The following is a 15,752-nucleotide window of genomic DNA, read 5'->3' on the forward strand; positions in this document are numbered from 1 at the left end:
CCTTGGGGACAGCCAGCACCTGGGAGGGGGTGTCATCACCCCTGGGGGCCACTGTCCCCTGCCCAAGGACCCCCAGCACGCTGTGTTGTTCCCGGGGGCTCATGGGGACACCCTGTGGGTCCAGCTGGGTGCCACCCCCCCAGCCCTGGGTTATTCCCTTGGGGCTGTGGCACCAGGGACCTGTCATCACACTGGGGTGACCCCCCCCAGGGAAGAACAACCTGGCCCAGTGCTGCGGATGAGCCTTTATTCCTCCCCCTGCACAGGGGCAGCGCCCGACCCGCAGGCACCACCGAGTGACCTGGGGGTGTCAGGAGCAGGCGGGACACGGCCCCCCTGGGCAGGGTTTGGTGAGGAGTACCGTGGCACCTCTGCCTGCTGCCAGGGTGGGGGCAGCCCCCGCCAGCCGCCCATTGTGCCCCACAGACCCCAAACTGCACTGGGCACGAGGGTCCCTACCCCCCGTGCCACCGCAGTCCCTGAGAAGCATCGAACCCGCGGCCAGTGCCCCGCGGCTGCACCGTGTCCGGCGGGCAGGGTCAGCAGCAGCCCCCGTGGCACAGCCAGTGCCGGGCTCTGGTCAAGGCTCCCCCGTGTCCCCTGGTGCCGCGGTGCCAGCCCCGGCTCAGGGCAGCTCGTAGCGGTAGACGGTGATGGTGCAGTTGGCCAGGCGGCCGTACAGTGTGGGCAGGACGTAGCGGCGGTGCCGGCGGAAGCCCAGGCGCTCATACAGCGCCTGCGCGCGGTGCTGCAGCATCAGCGTGTTGAGCACCACGGCCCGGCAGCCCCGCTGCCGCGCGAAGGCCAGCGCCGTGCGGCCCAGCGCCGCGGCGATGCCCAGGCCCCGGTAGTCCTTGCGCACTGACATCCTCTTCAGCACCAGCTCGCCGTCGGCGTCGCCCGGCAGCACGCCCACCGTGCCCACCACCCGCTCGTCCGCCTCCGCCACCCAGAACCGCGCCCCGGCGCTCTCGGCGTAGGTGGCGCCGATGTCGCGCAGGTCGCCGGCGAGGCAGCGGTCGATGTAGGCGCTCCAGGCGCAGCCCAGCAGGTGCCGGGCCAGCGCCAGCAGCAGCGTGAGCGCCAGCAGCGGCAGCAGCAGCGAGCGGGCGCTGGCCAGGAGCGCGGCCACGGTGCTGCCCAGCGCCAGCAGCGCCCAGGGCTGCCGCAGCACGTGCAGGCACAGCGCCGGCGCGTACTCGCTCATGCCGGTGGCGAAGATCTCGCGCACGGCCTCACCGTCCTCCTGCCGGTACGGCCGGATCCGGTACTCCACCATGCTGCGTGCTGCGGGGGGGTCACTCATGGCGGGTGCCCCCTGCCCCTGAGGTGGGCTCGGGGGTCCCACAGACCAGGCAGCGGCCACCCCCAGCCCCACATACCCCCCGATCCCACGCCTCGACTACCCCTTGGGCCTCATAGGCCTGTCCTGGCCCCCTATCTACCCCAGACCCCCTACCACACCCCCCATCCCCCGACCCCCCCATGGGCCTGTCCTTCCCCTCCCGTCCCCCTGATCACACCCCAGGGGTCTGTCCTTCCCCCCTCCACCCCCCTTGAACCCTTCCCCATCACCCCCGTGAGTGGCCCCACACCCCTCCCCAAGGGCTCACACCCCTCTGGCCCCCCGGGGAGCCTTCCAGCACCCCCGACCCCCATGGTTCCAGCACCCTCCAACCACTCCTACCCGGGACCCCTCTAATGACCCCATGGACCCAACACCCGACGGACTCCCCCACCCTGGACGCCCCCCACAAACCACCCGTGGTCCCAGCACCCTCTGCTCCCTCCCCACCCTGGTCCCCCCATGACCCTGGTCCCCCCGTGCTCCCGGTCCCCGCGGTCCCGCCCCACTCACCGCGCCCCCCGCCCGCAGCCCCGCCGCCGCCAGCGCCCGCCTGATACGGACAAGGCTCGCAGTCCATTGGCCGCCGCGCCTCCGGCGGGCACGCCCCTCCCGCCACCACGAGCCAATAGGCGCCCAGCGAGGGGCGTCGGGGGCGGAGCCTCGTAGGGGACGGGGTGACGTCAGCGGGGCGCCCAGACGGGGCGGAGCAAGGAGGCGGAGCCAGGGCAAGCGGGTGGGACCTCCGGCTGCGGATGCGCCATTGACCTTCAGGGCAAGGGCGGGCAAATGGGGAGCGGGCACTAGCGGAGGCGGGGCTTCCTGGGGCGGGGCGGGGACCTCGTGCCGGCCGGGCAGGATCGGGCCCCAGCCCCTCCGCACCGCGTACCGGCCGGGCAGGATCGGGCCCCGGCCCCCCACCACGTGCACCGGGTCCGTTCCCGACAGAGGCGCAGCCGGGGGCGGCACAGGCGGCTTTACTGGGACGTGTCCCGCACAGCAGCGACACCCGGAGCACCCGCTCCGCCCCCCCTGCGTCCCCCGGCCCCGTCACCGGCTCCACCCCGGCCCCCCGCCGAGCCCGCGGCCCCGGGCCGTGTCCCGTGTCCCTTGTGCCGGTCACGGCGCTCGGCGCTGGGCGCGGAGCCGGCGCAGGCGCTGCCGCCGCAGCCGCAGGTCGGAGGGCAGCGGGGCCCGCCCGGGCAGCCGCCCCCGCGGCCGGTGCCGCCGCAGCCGGGCCAGGCGGAAGCTGCACGGCGTGGGGACGTTCTCGTACGAGACGTGACACGGCTGCGTGGCCGCTTCGTAGCCCTCGGCCCGCGCCGTCACCTCGTACTCGCCCGGGTTCAGCAGCCGCCAGTAGTCCCCGTCCAGGGCTGTGACAGCGGGGGCGTCAGTGCAGCCCCAGCCTCGGCCCTTGGCCTTGTCCCCAGCCCTGTCCCCGATCCCAGCCCTGTCCCCATTCCCAGTCCCATCCTTGTCCCCACCCCAATCCCATTCCCAACCTAATTCTATTTCCGTCCCCATCCCTTGCCCAGCCCTGATCCTTCCCATCCCCAACTCCATCTTCTCCCCATCCCACTCCTGTCCCTGTCCCCACTCCCATTCTACGCCCATCCCCTCCCTATGCCCTCCCCACCTCCATCTCCTCCCCACCTCCATCCCTGATCCCATCCCATCCCCATTCCCAGCCTAATCAAATTTCTGTCCTCATCCCCACCCGCAGTCCCCATTCCCATCCCCAAATCCCACCGCATTCCCATTCCCGGCCTGCCGCACCCGTCCGGATGTCGTGGTTGATGCCGTCCACCGAGATGATGGCGTTGGCAATGCCCTGCTCCGTGTCACTGTCCCGCACCACCCCCTTGATCCCGCGGTGCACCTGGGACCACGGCGCGGGTGTCAGCAGCGGGTGTGCAGGGGACACACACGTGCACACACACGCGTTTGCACACTTGCCACACTTGCAGGAGCACAGGCACCCTGCAGGCTCTGCACATCTGGGTGCACATCTGCATGGAGCGTGGCACACACCCCATCCCACACAGAGCACATGCCCCTCATGCTCTGTGCCATGGAGGTGCCCGCAGGGGACACAGAGCCTCGGGGTGTTTGAGGACCCCCCAGCTGTGTCCTGCTGCCATGTGCTCAGCCCCTGCCAAACCCCTGACCCCTCAGTGCCCACGTCCCCGTCAGCGTGTCCCCCCTCAGGAGCACAGAGCCCCCCAGGGGTCTCTGTCCCCACCTGCTGCTTGTTGCTCTGTGCCTGTGGAGGTGCCCACAGGGGACATGGGGACGCGGAGCCTTGGGGGTGCTTGCGGCCCCCTGAGGCATGTGCTGCTGCCACGTGCTCAGCCCCTGCCGAAATCCCGACCCCTCAGCACCCACATCCCCTGCAGCGTGTCCCCCGCGGTGTCCCCGTCCCACCTGCTCCATGTAGAGCAGCAGGGACTCGCGGTTGTTCTCCCACTCGGCCGGCAGCTCGGATGCGTGCGGGAACTTGTCACAGGAGAGCTCCACCGTGATCTCGAAGCAGTTGGTGTGCAGGTAGCTGAAGTCGTTCATGCCTGCGTGGGACGGGGGGGTGTCAGGGGGTCCTCGGCCCCACACCCCACCTCGCCAGCCCCCCACTCACTGCCGGGCACCGTGTGCCAGTTGGCCCCGTTGATGATGTTGCCATGGCGGGCGAAGTCATCGTAGTGGCAGAGGCGGCGGTCCTCGCTGGCCATGGCCAGGTTGGAGGTGGCGTAGACGGTGGCCAGCCAGCGGAACACGCCGTCGTCGGCCGTGGGGGTCAGCTCCTGCGCCTTCCAGTAGCTGCGCGTCATGTCGAAGGGGTAGGTGACCACCAGCTCCCCCCCGTGCAGGTTGGCGCTCAGCACGAAGGGGTAGCGCTGCATCCAGTCGATCACCGCCCGCGTCTCGGGGGCCACCTGGGGGAACCCTGCGTCACGGGGGCCCTGGCGGTGAACCCCCCACCGGGACAGGGAAAGGCTCCTGTCGCCCCCTCCTTGGGGCTGAGACCCCATGAGTCCGTCCCCAGCGCACCCCCCATGGGTGAGCGTCACCCCGGGGCGCTGGGGCAGCAATGGGGGTGTTTTGGGGCACGGGGGCTCACCGTGGCGTTGGTGAGGGTGTAGTACTCGGGGATGGGGATGTAGTGGTTGGGGAACTCGTGCGGCACCAGGTCGTTGTCCTCGGCGTCCCACAGCGCCGTGTTGAGGTCCGCGAAGTTGTGGTTCAGGTCGATGCCCTCGTAGGTCCAGCGGCCCATGGCCCAGCCCGACAGCTCCGAGCCCTGCGGAACAGGGTCACTGAGGGGATGGGGTCACCAGGGGACAGGGTCACTGAGGAGATGGCATCACTAAGGGATGGGGTCACGGGGGGACAGGGTCACCGGGGGACAGGGTCACCGGGGGATGGGCTCACTGGAGGGTGAGGTCACCGGGGGAAAGCGGTCACTGGGGGGATGGGGTCACCAAAGGATGGGGTCACCAGGGAGATGGGGCCACTGGGAGACAGAATTAACAGGGTGATGGGGTCACCAGGGGTCAGGGTCACTGGGGGATTTGGTCACCAGAGGCTGGTGCCAGGACAGCCCCACGGCACATGGGTGCTCAGCACCCCGACCCTACCAGCTTGTAGGCGGTCTCGTAGCCGTCGGGGTTCATGGAGGGCAGGAGGTGGATGCGGGTCTCGGTGACCAGCTGCACCACGCGCGGGTTGCCCGCCCGGAACTCCCGGCACAGGAACTCCATGAGGTTGAGCAGCAGCTCCCGGCCCAGCACCTCGTTCCCGTGCATCCCCGCCACGTAGCGGAACTCGGGCTCACCTGCCGGGGACAGCCCAGTGGCAGCGGGGACACGGCCACCCCGGCCTCTGCGCCCCGGGACAGCCTGGGCGTCCCAGGGACTGTCCCCATCCTGCACAGCCTGGGCATCCCCGGCCACCCCGTCCCATCCTGCACAGCCTGGGTGTCCCTGGTCACCCTGTCCCATCCTGCACAGCCTGGGTGTCCCCAGTCACCCTGTCCCATCCTGCACAGCCTGGGCATCCCCGGCCACCCCGTCCCATCCTGCACAGCCTGGGTGTCCCTGGTCACCCTGTCCCATCCTGCACAGCCTGGGTGTCCCTGGTCACCCTGTCCCATCCTGCACAGCCTGGGCATCCCCGGCCACCCTGTCCCATCCTGCACAGCCTGGGTGTCCCCGGCCACCCTGTCCCATCCTGCACAGCCTGGGTGTCCCTGGTCACCCTGTCCCATCCTGCACAGCCTGGGCATCCCCAGCCACCCCGTCCCATCCTGCACAGCCTGGGTGTCCCCAGCCAGCCCAGCTGTCACCTCCCCAGCACGTACCCACTTCGTGCAGCCCGGGGTTGTCCGAGATCTCCATCACGTACATCTTGAGGCCCAGGTAGCTCTTCCCGATGCTGTAGACTCGGGTGATGTCGGGACACTCGTCATTCACCCGCTTCATCAGCTGGGGAGGGCACGGCTCAGGGGCACCCTGGGGGTATGGGGACCCCTGCCCCACCCCAGGGTGTCCCCAGGGGTGCAGACCCCCCACCCCACCCCACGGTGTCCCCAGGGGTGCAGACCCCCCATCCCATCCCATCCCATCCCATCCCATCCCATCCCATCCCATCCCATCCCATCCCACCCACAGGGTGTCCCCAGGGGTGCAGACCCCTGCCCCGCACCGAGCAGGCACCTTTCTCATCTCCTTGTAGTTGTGGTGGCGGAAATCCAGCTTGTCGGTGGGCGGGGGGGGGCTGTGCCAGGCGTAGATGTTGTTGGGGTCTGCCAGGAGCCGGGGGGCGCAGAGGGGACAAGGAGGGGACATGGTCAGAGACCCAGGGCAGGGAGGGCAGCCTGGACCCCAACCCTGGGGACAGCCCTGGCAGAGCGTGACCGTCCCGGGTGGTCGTGGGTTGGGGAGAGGGCTGGGGGGCAGGGGGATGCAGGCAGCAGCAGGCAATGGGCAGGCAGCAGCAGGATTAGGCAGCAGCAGCACCCACCGGGCAGCGGGCAGCCCAGCACCTCTGCCCGCAGGCAGATGGTGCCGTTGGGGAACCAGCTCTGGGGGTTGATGCGCAGGTACCGCGCCACCACCGGCACCGGCAGCAGGTTCAGCACCGGCGTCTCGGGGTCCTTGTTCCCGGGGAACACCTGGGGGGACACAGCCCCTGTGGGTCCCTGCGCTGGGGGGACCCGCGGGGCCTGTGGGGGTGGGGGGCTGCAGCAGAGCTGCCTGCCGGGGCGCAAAGGGCTTCCCTGGGCCCCCCAGCCCCTAAGGAGGAGCAGAGACTCGGCTGGGGGGCTGAGCCCTGGGGGGGCCAAGCCCGTCAGCGCTGAGGAACCGGAGCCCAATGGTGCTGCAGGGCCTGGGGCGCCCACACCACTTGGCTCCCACATCCCAAGGGGACGGTCCCCAGGAATAAGCACAGGGACCCCAAACCCAGCCCTGGCACGGGACCCCCAAACCTGTCACCAGCACAGGGATGCCCAAACACCCCTGGCACAGGGGTCCCCAAACCTGTCCCTGGCACAGCACTGGCATAGGGGTCCCCAAGCTCCTCCCCACCCCAGCCTGAGTACAGGGACCCCCAGACCCTCCCTGGCACAGAGACCCCCAGACCCTCCTGGCACAGGGACACGAGCAGCAGCGTGTCTGGCTCTGGCAGCTCCCGGCCCCCCACCCTGGCAGGCCCCACGTCTCACCCCCCATGCCCACAGGTGCACACGTCGGCTGTTTGCACACCCTCTGTCCTTGCACACGCACTCACACCTGCACCCATGCCCCAGGCTGCCGTGTGCACCTGCGGGCACAGCCATGCCAGCCCCTGCGCCAGCCCCCGCGCCAGCCCCCGCGCCAGCCCCCGCGCCAGCCCCCGCCACTCACACGTGCACCGGGGCTGGCGGGCGGCCGCGGCGGCAGCTGGGGACAAGTGGCCTTTGTGCTCAGGGGAAGAGCTGCAGGATGCTCACGGGTGGGGAGGCCAAAGGCAACAGAGCCGGGTCCCAGCCTGGTGCCAGCCGGCACAGTTAACCCCCCCGGCACCGGTAACCCCCGGCACGGTTAACCCTCTGGTTAACTGGAGCCTCTCAGTTAACCCCCCAGTTAATCCCCGTGTCCACTCTCTGGCTGGGGAGCTGGGCAGGTTGGAGGTGCTGGGGGGTCCCCAATCCCACCGCCCCCTGCCCGGGGCCATTCCCCATGGGCACCTACCGCCTCCTCAGTGCCGTTGCGGCATGGGTGCCATGTGTAGGTGTCGTTGCTGACCTGGACCTTGTAGGAGGTCACCCAGTCATACCTGTGTGGGTGAGAGGGTCAGCAGGGTCCCGGCCCCCCGCCCCCCGGGCTGGCCCTGCCCGCTGCCTTACGTCCAGATGGAGTTGAGCCCCTGCGTGATGACGCCGGTGAAGTTGGTGAGCCGGCGGGCGTCCACCTCCAGCCACTGCGCCGTGTCCTCCTGCCCCGCGCACCAGCCGCCGTCGTAGAAGTCCCCGTCGTAGAGCCCTGACTGCGGGGGTGTCAGGGATGGAGGGGACGCAGGGCTCTGGGGGCACGGCCCCACTGCTGCGTGCCCCCGGCCCCGCTGTGCTGGGGGGCACAGCACCGCGATGGCGTCCCAGCTGCACGGTGCCACTTGGGCAGGGGACCAAGCCATGGGGTTCATGTGACTCTTCGAGGGGTCGCGGCAGAGGCCCCCCAGCGAACACGCAGGGGAGCTGGGGCTCCCGGCACCACCGGCTGCACCGGCTGCGGTGAGGCTGGAGGGGTCCGCGCCGGGGAGCCCCTGCCACATGTGTGCCACGCACATGCCATGAAAACATCACACGTCATGCAGACGTCACACACCCCATGCAAACGTCACACACCCCATGCACACACCATGCACATGTCACATACACCGTGCAGGTGTCACACACCCCATGCAAACGTCACACACGCCATGCACACACCATGCACATGTCACATACACTGTGCAGGTGTCACACACCCCATGCAAACGTCACACACGCCATGCACACACCATGCACATGTCACATACACCGTGCAGGTGTCACACACTCCATGCAAGCATCACATGCACCATGCACATGCCATGCACACGTCACATACACTATGCAGGTGTCACACACTCCGCGCACACACCATGCACACGCCATGCACACGCCATGCACATGTCACATACACTGTGCAGGTGTCACACACTCCACGCACACACCATGCACATGCCATGCACAGGTCACATACACTGTGCAGGTGTCACACACCCCATGCAAACGTCACACACGCCATGCACACACCATGCACATGTCACATACACTGTGCAGGTGTCACACACCCCATGCAAGCATCACATGCACCATGCACACACCATGCACACGTCACATACACTATGCAGGTGTCACACACTCCACGCACACACCGTGCACACGCCATGCACACACCATGCACAGGTCACATACACCGTGCAGGTGTCACACACCCCATGCAAGCATCACACACGCCATGCACACGCCATGCACACGTCACGTACACTATGCAGGTGTCACACACCCCACACACACACCATGCACACGCCATGCACACGCCATGCACAGGTCACATACACCGTGCAGGTGTCACACACCCCACGCACACGCCGCGTGTCCCACCTGGATGTTGAGGCGCCCGCGGTGAGCGCCCAGGCCGTAGCGCTTGTCGCTGGAGGCTCGGAGCTGGGAGTCCAGCACCCGCAGGGACTCCAGCCCCAGGGGGGGACACTCTGGGGACAGAGCAGAGGGGCCGGGCTGGCTCAGAGACCCCCAGGCGCGGCTGTCCCCACACAGGGGTCCTGCTCCCAGGGCTGCCCCCACCCTGTCCCCTCTCCGTGTCCCCAGGGCAGCGCCTGGCAGGTCCTGTTGAGGAACAGGGCCGTGGCCATGGCTGCCAGGGCAAACGCCACTGTGTCACACCGACCCCACCTGCTGTCACACGAACCCCAGTCCCCGTCACACAGAGGGGCAGGAGCTCGGTGTGTGTCTGCACACACATGTTCACGGCTTGCAGGGGGTGTCCCTGTGCCGTCACACGCAGGGCACGTGCCCAGCGCTGTGTGTGCAGGGTGTGCGTGTGTGACAGCGCGGGGACAGCGCGGTGCCCAGGAGGGTGGCCGCGTCCCCCCGAGCGCTGGGGCTGCCCCCCACATCTGTGGGTGCACGGGCAAGGTGCGGAGGTGTCTGCGGAGGCGTGCGCACACACCCGTGCTGCGCAGCCCCACAGGCCCCCGTCCCGTCCCCGTGTGTACGTACGAGGGTCCTGCGCAGCAGCCGCCTCCTTGGCCGGGGTCTTCGGCTTCTTCTTCCTCACCACTTTCTTCTTCACCACTTTAACCCGCACCAGCTTCTTCCTGGGCACCGGGGCTGGGACGGGCAGAGGGACCCGGCGGTGGGGCGGGGCCCTCAGGGACCCCCGCACCCATAGAGCCGACACCCCTCGTGTGCACCCACAAACCCCCATGGCCCCTCTACACAGGCCGCAGCACGGCTTGGGGTGTGCACGGCCCCCAGCGCACGCACACGTGTGCACACACACGCACACGTGTGCACACACACGCGCACCTGCATGTGCTGCACAAAAGTGCACGTCACACACACCCAGAAACCGCACAAGTGCACAGAGTGCACACTCACAGAGCGCATGCTCACTCACACTCAGAGTGCACAATCACGGAGCGCATGCTCACTCACACTCAGAGTGCACACTCACACTCAGAGTGCACAATCACACTCAGAGTGCACAATCACACTCAGAGTGCACAATCACGGAGCGCATGCTCACTCACACTCAGAGTGCACACTCACACTCAGAGTGCACACTCACACTCAGAGTGCACACTCACACTCAGAGTGCACAATCACGGAGCGCATGCTCATACACACAGTGCACACTCACACTCAGGGTGCACGCTCTCAGAATGCATGTTCACATACACACAGAGTGCACACTCACACTCAGGGTGCACACTCACAGAGCGCATGCTCACACACACACAGGGTGCACACTCACACTCAGAGTGCACGCTCACATTCAGAGTGCACGCTCACAGAGCACATGCTCACACACACAGAGTGCACACTCACACTCAGGGTGCACACTCACAGAGCGCATGCTCACACACGCACAGAGTGCACACGCACACTCAGGGTGCACACTCACAGAGCGCATGCTCACACACACAGAGTGCACACTCACACTCAGGGTGCATGCTCACAGAGCGCATGTTCACATACACACACAGTGCACACTCACACTCAGGGTGCACGCTCACAGAGCGCATGCTCACACACATTCAGAGTGCACAATCACAGAGTGTATGCTCACACGCACAGAGTGTACACTCACAGTCAGGGTGCACACTCACAGAGTGCATGCTCACACACACACACAGAGTGCACACTCACAGAGTGCATGCTCACACACACACACAGAGTGCACACTCACACTCAGAGTGCACGCTCACAGAGTGCATGCTCACACTCACACACAGAGTGCACACACATGATGATGCACAGATACAGAAACTACACGTGTCCACACACGCACTCCTGCGCAATAACACTTTAATCCACTTCCACACGCAGGCCATTGTGCACGTGTGCCTCTGCATGCTCAGCCGTGCACACACATCTGTGAACACACATGCACAGTTGTGCACACACATCCCTGCATGCACACGCTCATGCACGCACATTCCTCTGAACACCACTGTGCACACACAGTTATGGACACATAGCCCTGAACACAGACACACACAGAGCTGTGTGCACACACACTTGTGCACACACATTCCTCTGCTCACATCTGTGCACACCCAGAGCTCTGCACACATGCACACACATTCCTCTGCACACATCTGTGCACACCCAGAGCTCTGCACACATGCACACACATTCCTCTGCACACATCTGTGCACACCCAGAGCTCTGCACACATGCACACACATTCCTCTGCTCACATCTGTGCACACCCAGAGCTCTGCACACATGCACACACATTCCTCTGCTCACATCTGTGCACACCCAGAGCTCTGCACACATGCACACACATTCCTCTGCACACATCTGTGCACACCCAGAGCTCTGCACACATGCACACACATTCCTCTGCACACATCTGTGCACACCCAGAGCTCTGCACACATGCACACACATTCCTCTGCTCACATCTGTGCACACACACCCCTGCACACACTCAGCTGTGCTCACCCACACTCCCAGCTCACACACCCCCCAGCCCCCCGTTCCTACCTTTGGCCCCCGGCCCCCCCTCCTTCAGCCGCCCACGTTCGGGGGGGCCGGGGCTGGATGGGGCTGCGCTTCCAGGTCCCCCCCCCGCGCCTTTCGTGGGGGCGGCCGTGGGGCTCCTGGTGCTCAGCCCGGTGCCTTTGGGGGGGCCGGTCGTGGTGCCCTTCGGGGGCGTTGCTGCCGTGCCTCGCGGGGGGGCCGTCCCGGTGCCTTTGGGGGGCCCCGCCGTGGTTGGGGGGGGCCTCATTGCTGTGCCCCTCGGAGGGGTGGTCCCGGTGCCTCTGGGGGGCCCCGCCGTGGTTGGGGACGGCCTCCGTGCGGCGCCTCTCGGGGGGGTGGTCCCGGTGCCTCCGGGGGCGCCGGTGGCGGTGGCTCCCGGGGCAGCCCCCGCGGTGCCCATCCCCGTGGCGGCGGGGCGGGCGGGCTCGGCGGGGGCGGCCGCCAGTGCCCGGGGCCGGGGGGCGCTGCGGGGGGGCGCCGCCCGGGCTGGGGGCGGCGGGGGGACCAGAAGCAGCAGCAGCAGCGGGGCGAGGGGCAGCCCCAGCATGGCCGCGGCGGAGCGGAGCGGAGCAGCCCCCGGCCCTGCCTGCCCGGCGCTGCCCGTTCCCGGCGCTGCCTGCCCGGTCCTGCCTGCCCCGTCCTCCCCCGCCGCCCTCCCCGCCCCTCCCCGCCCCCGCGCCCCCCGCCCACTCCCGCCTGGCCGGGACCCCCGGGGGCGGGGGGGGCACCGGGCGCTGGGGCCGTGGCGGAGCGGGGCCGGTCACAAACGCGGCTCCGGGTGGGCTCCCGCTGGGCCCCCCAGCAGGCGAAGTTCCGCTGCCCGCACCGCTGCCCGCACCGCTGCCCGCACCCCTCCGCCGGGCCGGGCAGGGGTCCCGCCGGGCTGCCCGGGGTCTTGCGGGGGTGTTGAGTAAAACTGTCCCCCGCGTGTGACCAGTTGCTCAGAGAGGCCCCTCGAACAGGGGACATCGTGTCAAGACTGCTCACCCTGCGCTGAGTACCTTGTGACCAGCGTGTCCCCACTGTCCCCAGCACCCTGCAGTGTCCCCGCTGTCCCCACAGCCGGTGTCTGACCCCGGTCGCGGTGGTGGGGGGAGCTGCCGCCCGGCACCCCGGGCCCGATCCTGCGGCCGCCCCCGCCATGGCTGTGCAGAGGAGGGGGCGGGGGTGGCGGCAGGATAGGGCCCGGGGACGGACCCCGCCGGGTGGCCGCTCGCGCGTCCCGGTCCCACGGGAAACGCGCGGTTCCCCCCTCCCTGTGCTCAGCGATGTGCCGGGACACCGGGCTGCGGCCGGGGGGGCTACGGGGCGGCAGGGACGGGGCTGGGGGTGCTCCCCGACCCCCGCAGCTGCCCGGCCCTCGGCAGGGAACGCGCCCCCCAGCCGATCACCCGGGGAACAAAAACAGCTGATCGCTGTGTGTTCCCCCATCCCGCAGCCCCCGGGCCATTCCGGGGGGGCCGCGGCTGCACCCCAACCGAGGGGTGCCCCGTGCCGCGCTCCCCCGGCTGCTCCCCCGGCTGCTCCCCCGGCTCCCCCCGGCCGGGACACCCGAGCTCTTCCCCGCCAGCGCGGCGGGGGCAGCCGGGCCGGCTCAGGGGGCCGGGAGCGCTGGGGGGGCTCTGCCATCCTCCCCTCCGCCGCAGCCCGAGCGCCGCCGGCCGAGCCCGGGGACCCGGGAGGCCCCGGAGCCGCCTGCGCGGAGCAGAACCCGCCCGGGCTCCCCGGCCAAACCCGGCGCGGAACAGCGGGGCCGAATCCCGGCCCTGCCGCGCAGCGGGGGCCCCTGCCCGGTGCTCTGCCCGGGGGGACCCCCGGGGGACGCGGTCCCCGGAGCCCCGGGGCATCCCCGGCGGGGCGGCGGGAGCGGCGGGAGCGGCGGCTGCACAGGGAAGGAGCGAAGCACCGCCAGGACGGAGGCGCGGGCAGGGGGTGCCCGGGTGGGAGGTGGGGGCCTGGGTCGGTGTGCCCAGGAGCTGCCGTCCCACTGACGGGGAAGGTCTCTGCGTCCTGCCTCTCCCCCCACTCTGGGGAGGATGCTCCAAAAAGCCTCGACGCTGGCGCTACCACCACCCTCCCATGAGCTCATTTTCCACCCCGAAAGGACTTTCCCAGCCTGACTTTTATTTCTTTTATTGGGATGTTCTGCAGCCTGCAGCCGCAGGGCTCGGCTCAGGGATGGGAAGGAGCTGGCTGGGCTCGGGCCACCAGCACCCTTTGGTGACAGCTCGACATGTACCTGGCTTACGCCCCGCTGGAAGCAGGCAGGGGAGCAGAGCTGGCGGCTCAGGGAGCTGGTCCCGTCGCCATCCCCATCCCTGTGCTCCCGCCAGGTCCCCACGGAGCCGTCCCAGAGCCCGCTGCAGCTCTGCCCGAGCCCTGCGCTGGGGCTCCGGGGACCCAGGGCTGGCTGCGTGTTCTCCTGGGGGGAGCAGCCCCCGGGGCGGGCTGTGCATGGCTGAAGGGGGAGCGGGACAGGGACCAACAACACCCCGGGATGCTCCTGCCGGACAGTGTCCCCTGTCCCAGCAGTGCTGGGAAATGCTCCTTCCCCATCCCTGCCTGGGAGCAGGGACGGCGGGGACAGGGTTGGCGGGGCCCGGCCATCTGGCGCAGGACGCCGCTTTGTTTCGTGCCGGTCTCTGGGGGCTGGATGGTGGGAAGGGTTTCGTGGGACCTGAGGCATCTCCCACATCCTGCCCAGGGCTCTGGAAAGGGCCCAGGCGGGGAGGCCGCCCTCGCTGGCCTGACTCAGCCCCCACGTGATGGGACTTTCGAGGTTTGCTGAGGACCTGGCACCCCTCCGCACCGTCCTGGCTGGGGCGCCGGGCACAGCTCCCGGCTCCGGGGCAGGAGAGGCCGGCAGGGCTGGCCCCGCTCCCAGCTCCCAGCTCCGCAGGGCCGCGGCGCAGAGCTCGGCAGGCTCCGGCGTGCCGATTCAGCCCGCTCAGCACTTCGGGGATGTTATGAATTTCCCCATGCAGCTTGGCTCCGAGTCAAGCCGGCCGCGGACGCACTGCCAGCGGCTGCCAGGTCCCAATGCGGGAGATGCCTTAAAGGCGCCGGAGCCTGTCCCAGCTGGGGTGTCACTGGGTGACCCCCACAGTCCCCCTGGCACCCTGCAGCTGGAGTGGAGCAGCAGCAGGGGCCAAACCCAGCTACTCAGTGTTGGAGCTAATGCTCCCGGGAAAGCGTGCTGCTCTGCAGAGGTGTGGAGATCCCCCAGGAACCCCCAGTGTCGGGGTGTCCCAAAATGGGGGGTTCTCCCTGGGGTGCAATGGCTGAGCCCTGTCCCCACACTGGGTCCCTGTCCCCGGGGATGCCGTGCCCCGCACCTGGTGCCGGTGCTGCCGCCTGCCTGGCTGGCTGCCCCGGCGTGGGGACCACGGGGACCGCGGGCTGCAGCTGAGGTTGGGGCTGGCAGCCAAGGCAAACGCTTTGGCAGCCGCTGGGCTGGCCACAGGGCTTGTGCCCAAACCACCCGGCAATGCCACATCCCCTGCAGTGGCTGGGCAGGGGGCTTAGCGCTTGGGTGCACAGGCCAGGCAAGGGGTCCCAGGACTGGGCGAGGGGTCCCCGAGCCAGCATGGCCCTGTCACTGTGTTCTGGGGAGGGACGAGACTCCGAGGGGCTTTGCAGGGCTGTCCCTGGTTGCTCAGGGCTGTCCCCGGCCACCGCTGCCCCGTGCCACAGCCCTCTGCCCGCGCTGCTCTGCAGAACCGCAGCCCGGCCACCACTGCTGCCACCACACCGCGGCCCCGGCTCCACCAGGGAAGCTGGAATGATGGCATGATGCACGTGTGTTCTGGTGTCCCCGTGTGCCAGCTGCATGTCCCCTGGTGTCGTGTCCCATGGGTGGGTGTCCGTGTCCGCAGGGTGTGTGTCCCATGGGTGGCAGGTCCAGGACGAGCACATGTCCCCAGGGACGGAGACACCCTGGCCCGGCTGCTTCTCTGCTGGCCCTGAGCCCCAGATCCATGTCCCAGCCCATCTCCATGTCCCAGCCCATCTCCACATCTCAGCCCATCTCCACATCCCAGCCCATCTCCATATCCCTAGCGCATGTCCCTGTCCCCAGCCCCAGTCCTGCCATGGCCCCCTGGCCCTAGG

At 68.6% G+C, this 15,752-nt stretch overlaps 2 protein-coding genes across 2 annotated transcripts; both read right to left on the reverse strand.

The window, feature by feature from the left end:
• Window positions 1–230: 230 nt before the first annotated feature.
• LOC135579304 (probable N-acetyltransferase camello) lies at window positions 231–1,454 on the reverse strand. The gene has a single exon (XM_065060118.1). The coding sequence runs from the start codon at window positions 1,304–1,306 to the stop codon at window positions 626–628; it is 681 nt and encodes a 226-aa protein (XP_064916190.1). The 5' UTR covers window positions 1,307–1,454; the 3' UTR covers window positions 231–625.
• Window positions 1,051–12,306, reverse strand: CPXM1 (carboxypeptidase X, M14 family member 1). Its single transcript, XM_065060111.1, has 15 exons — window positions 11,646–12,306; window positions 9,648–9,758; window positions 9,012–9,121; window positions 7,731–7,870; window positions 7,576–7,660; window positions 6,365–6,515; window positions 6,058–6,146; window positions 5,703–5,826; window positions 4,981–5,177; window positions 4,464–4,643; window positions 3,981–4,278; window positions 3,773–3,912; window positions 3,125–3,227; window positions 1,859–2,721; window positions 1,051–1,287 (listed from the first exon to the last, which is right to left on the reverse strand). Exons 1-14 carry the CDS (start codon window positions 12,187–12,189, stop codon window positions 2,465–2,467), a joined length of 2,529 nt encoding a protein of 842 aa, XP_064916183.1. The 5' UTR covers window positions 12,190–12,306; the 3' UTR covers window positions 1,051–1,287; window positions 1,859–2,464.
• Window positions 12,307–15,752: the final 3,446 nt, after the last annotated feature.

This window comes from Columba livia, chromosome 4, assembly GCF_036013475.1.
Source record: "Columba livia isolate bColLiv1 breed racing homer chromosome 4, bColLiv1.pat.W.v2, whole genome shotgun sequence".
Lineage (NCBI taxonomy): Eukaryota > Metazoa > Chordata > Aves > Columbiformes > Columbidae > Columba > Columba livia.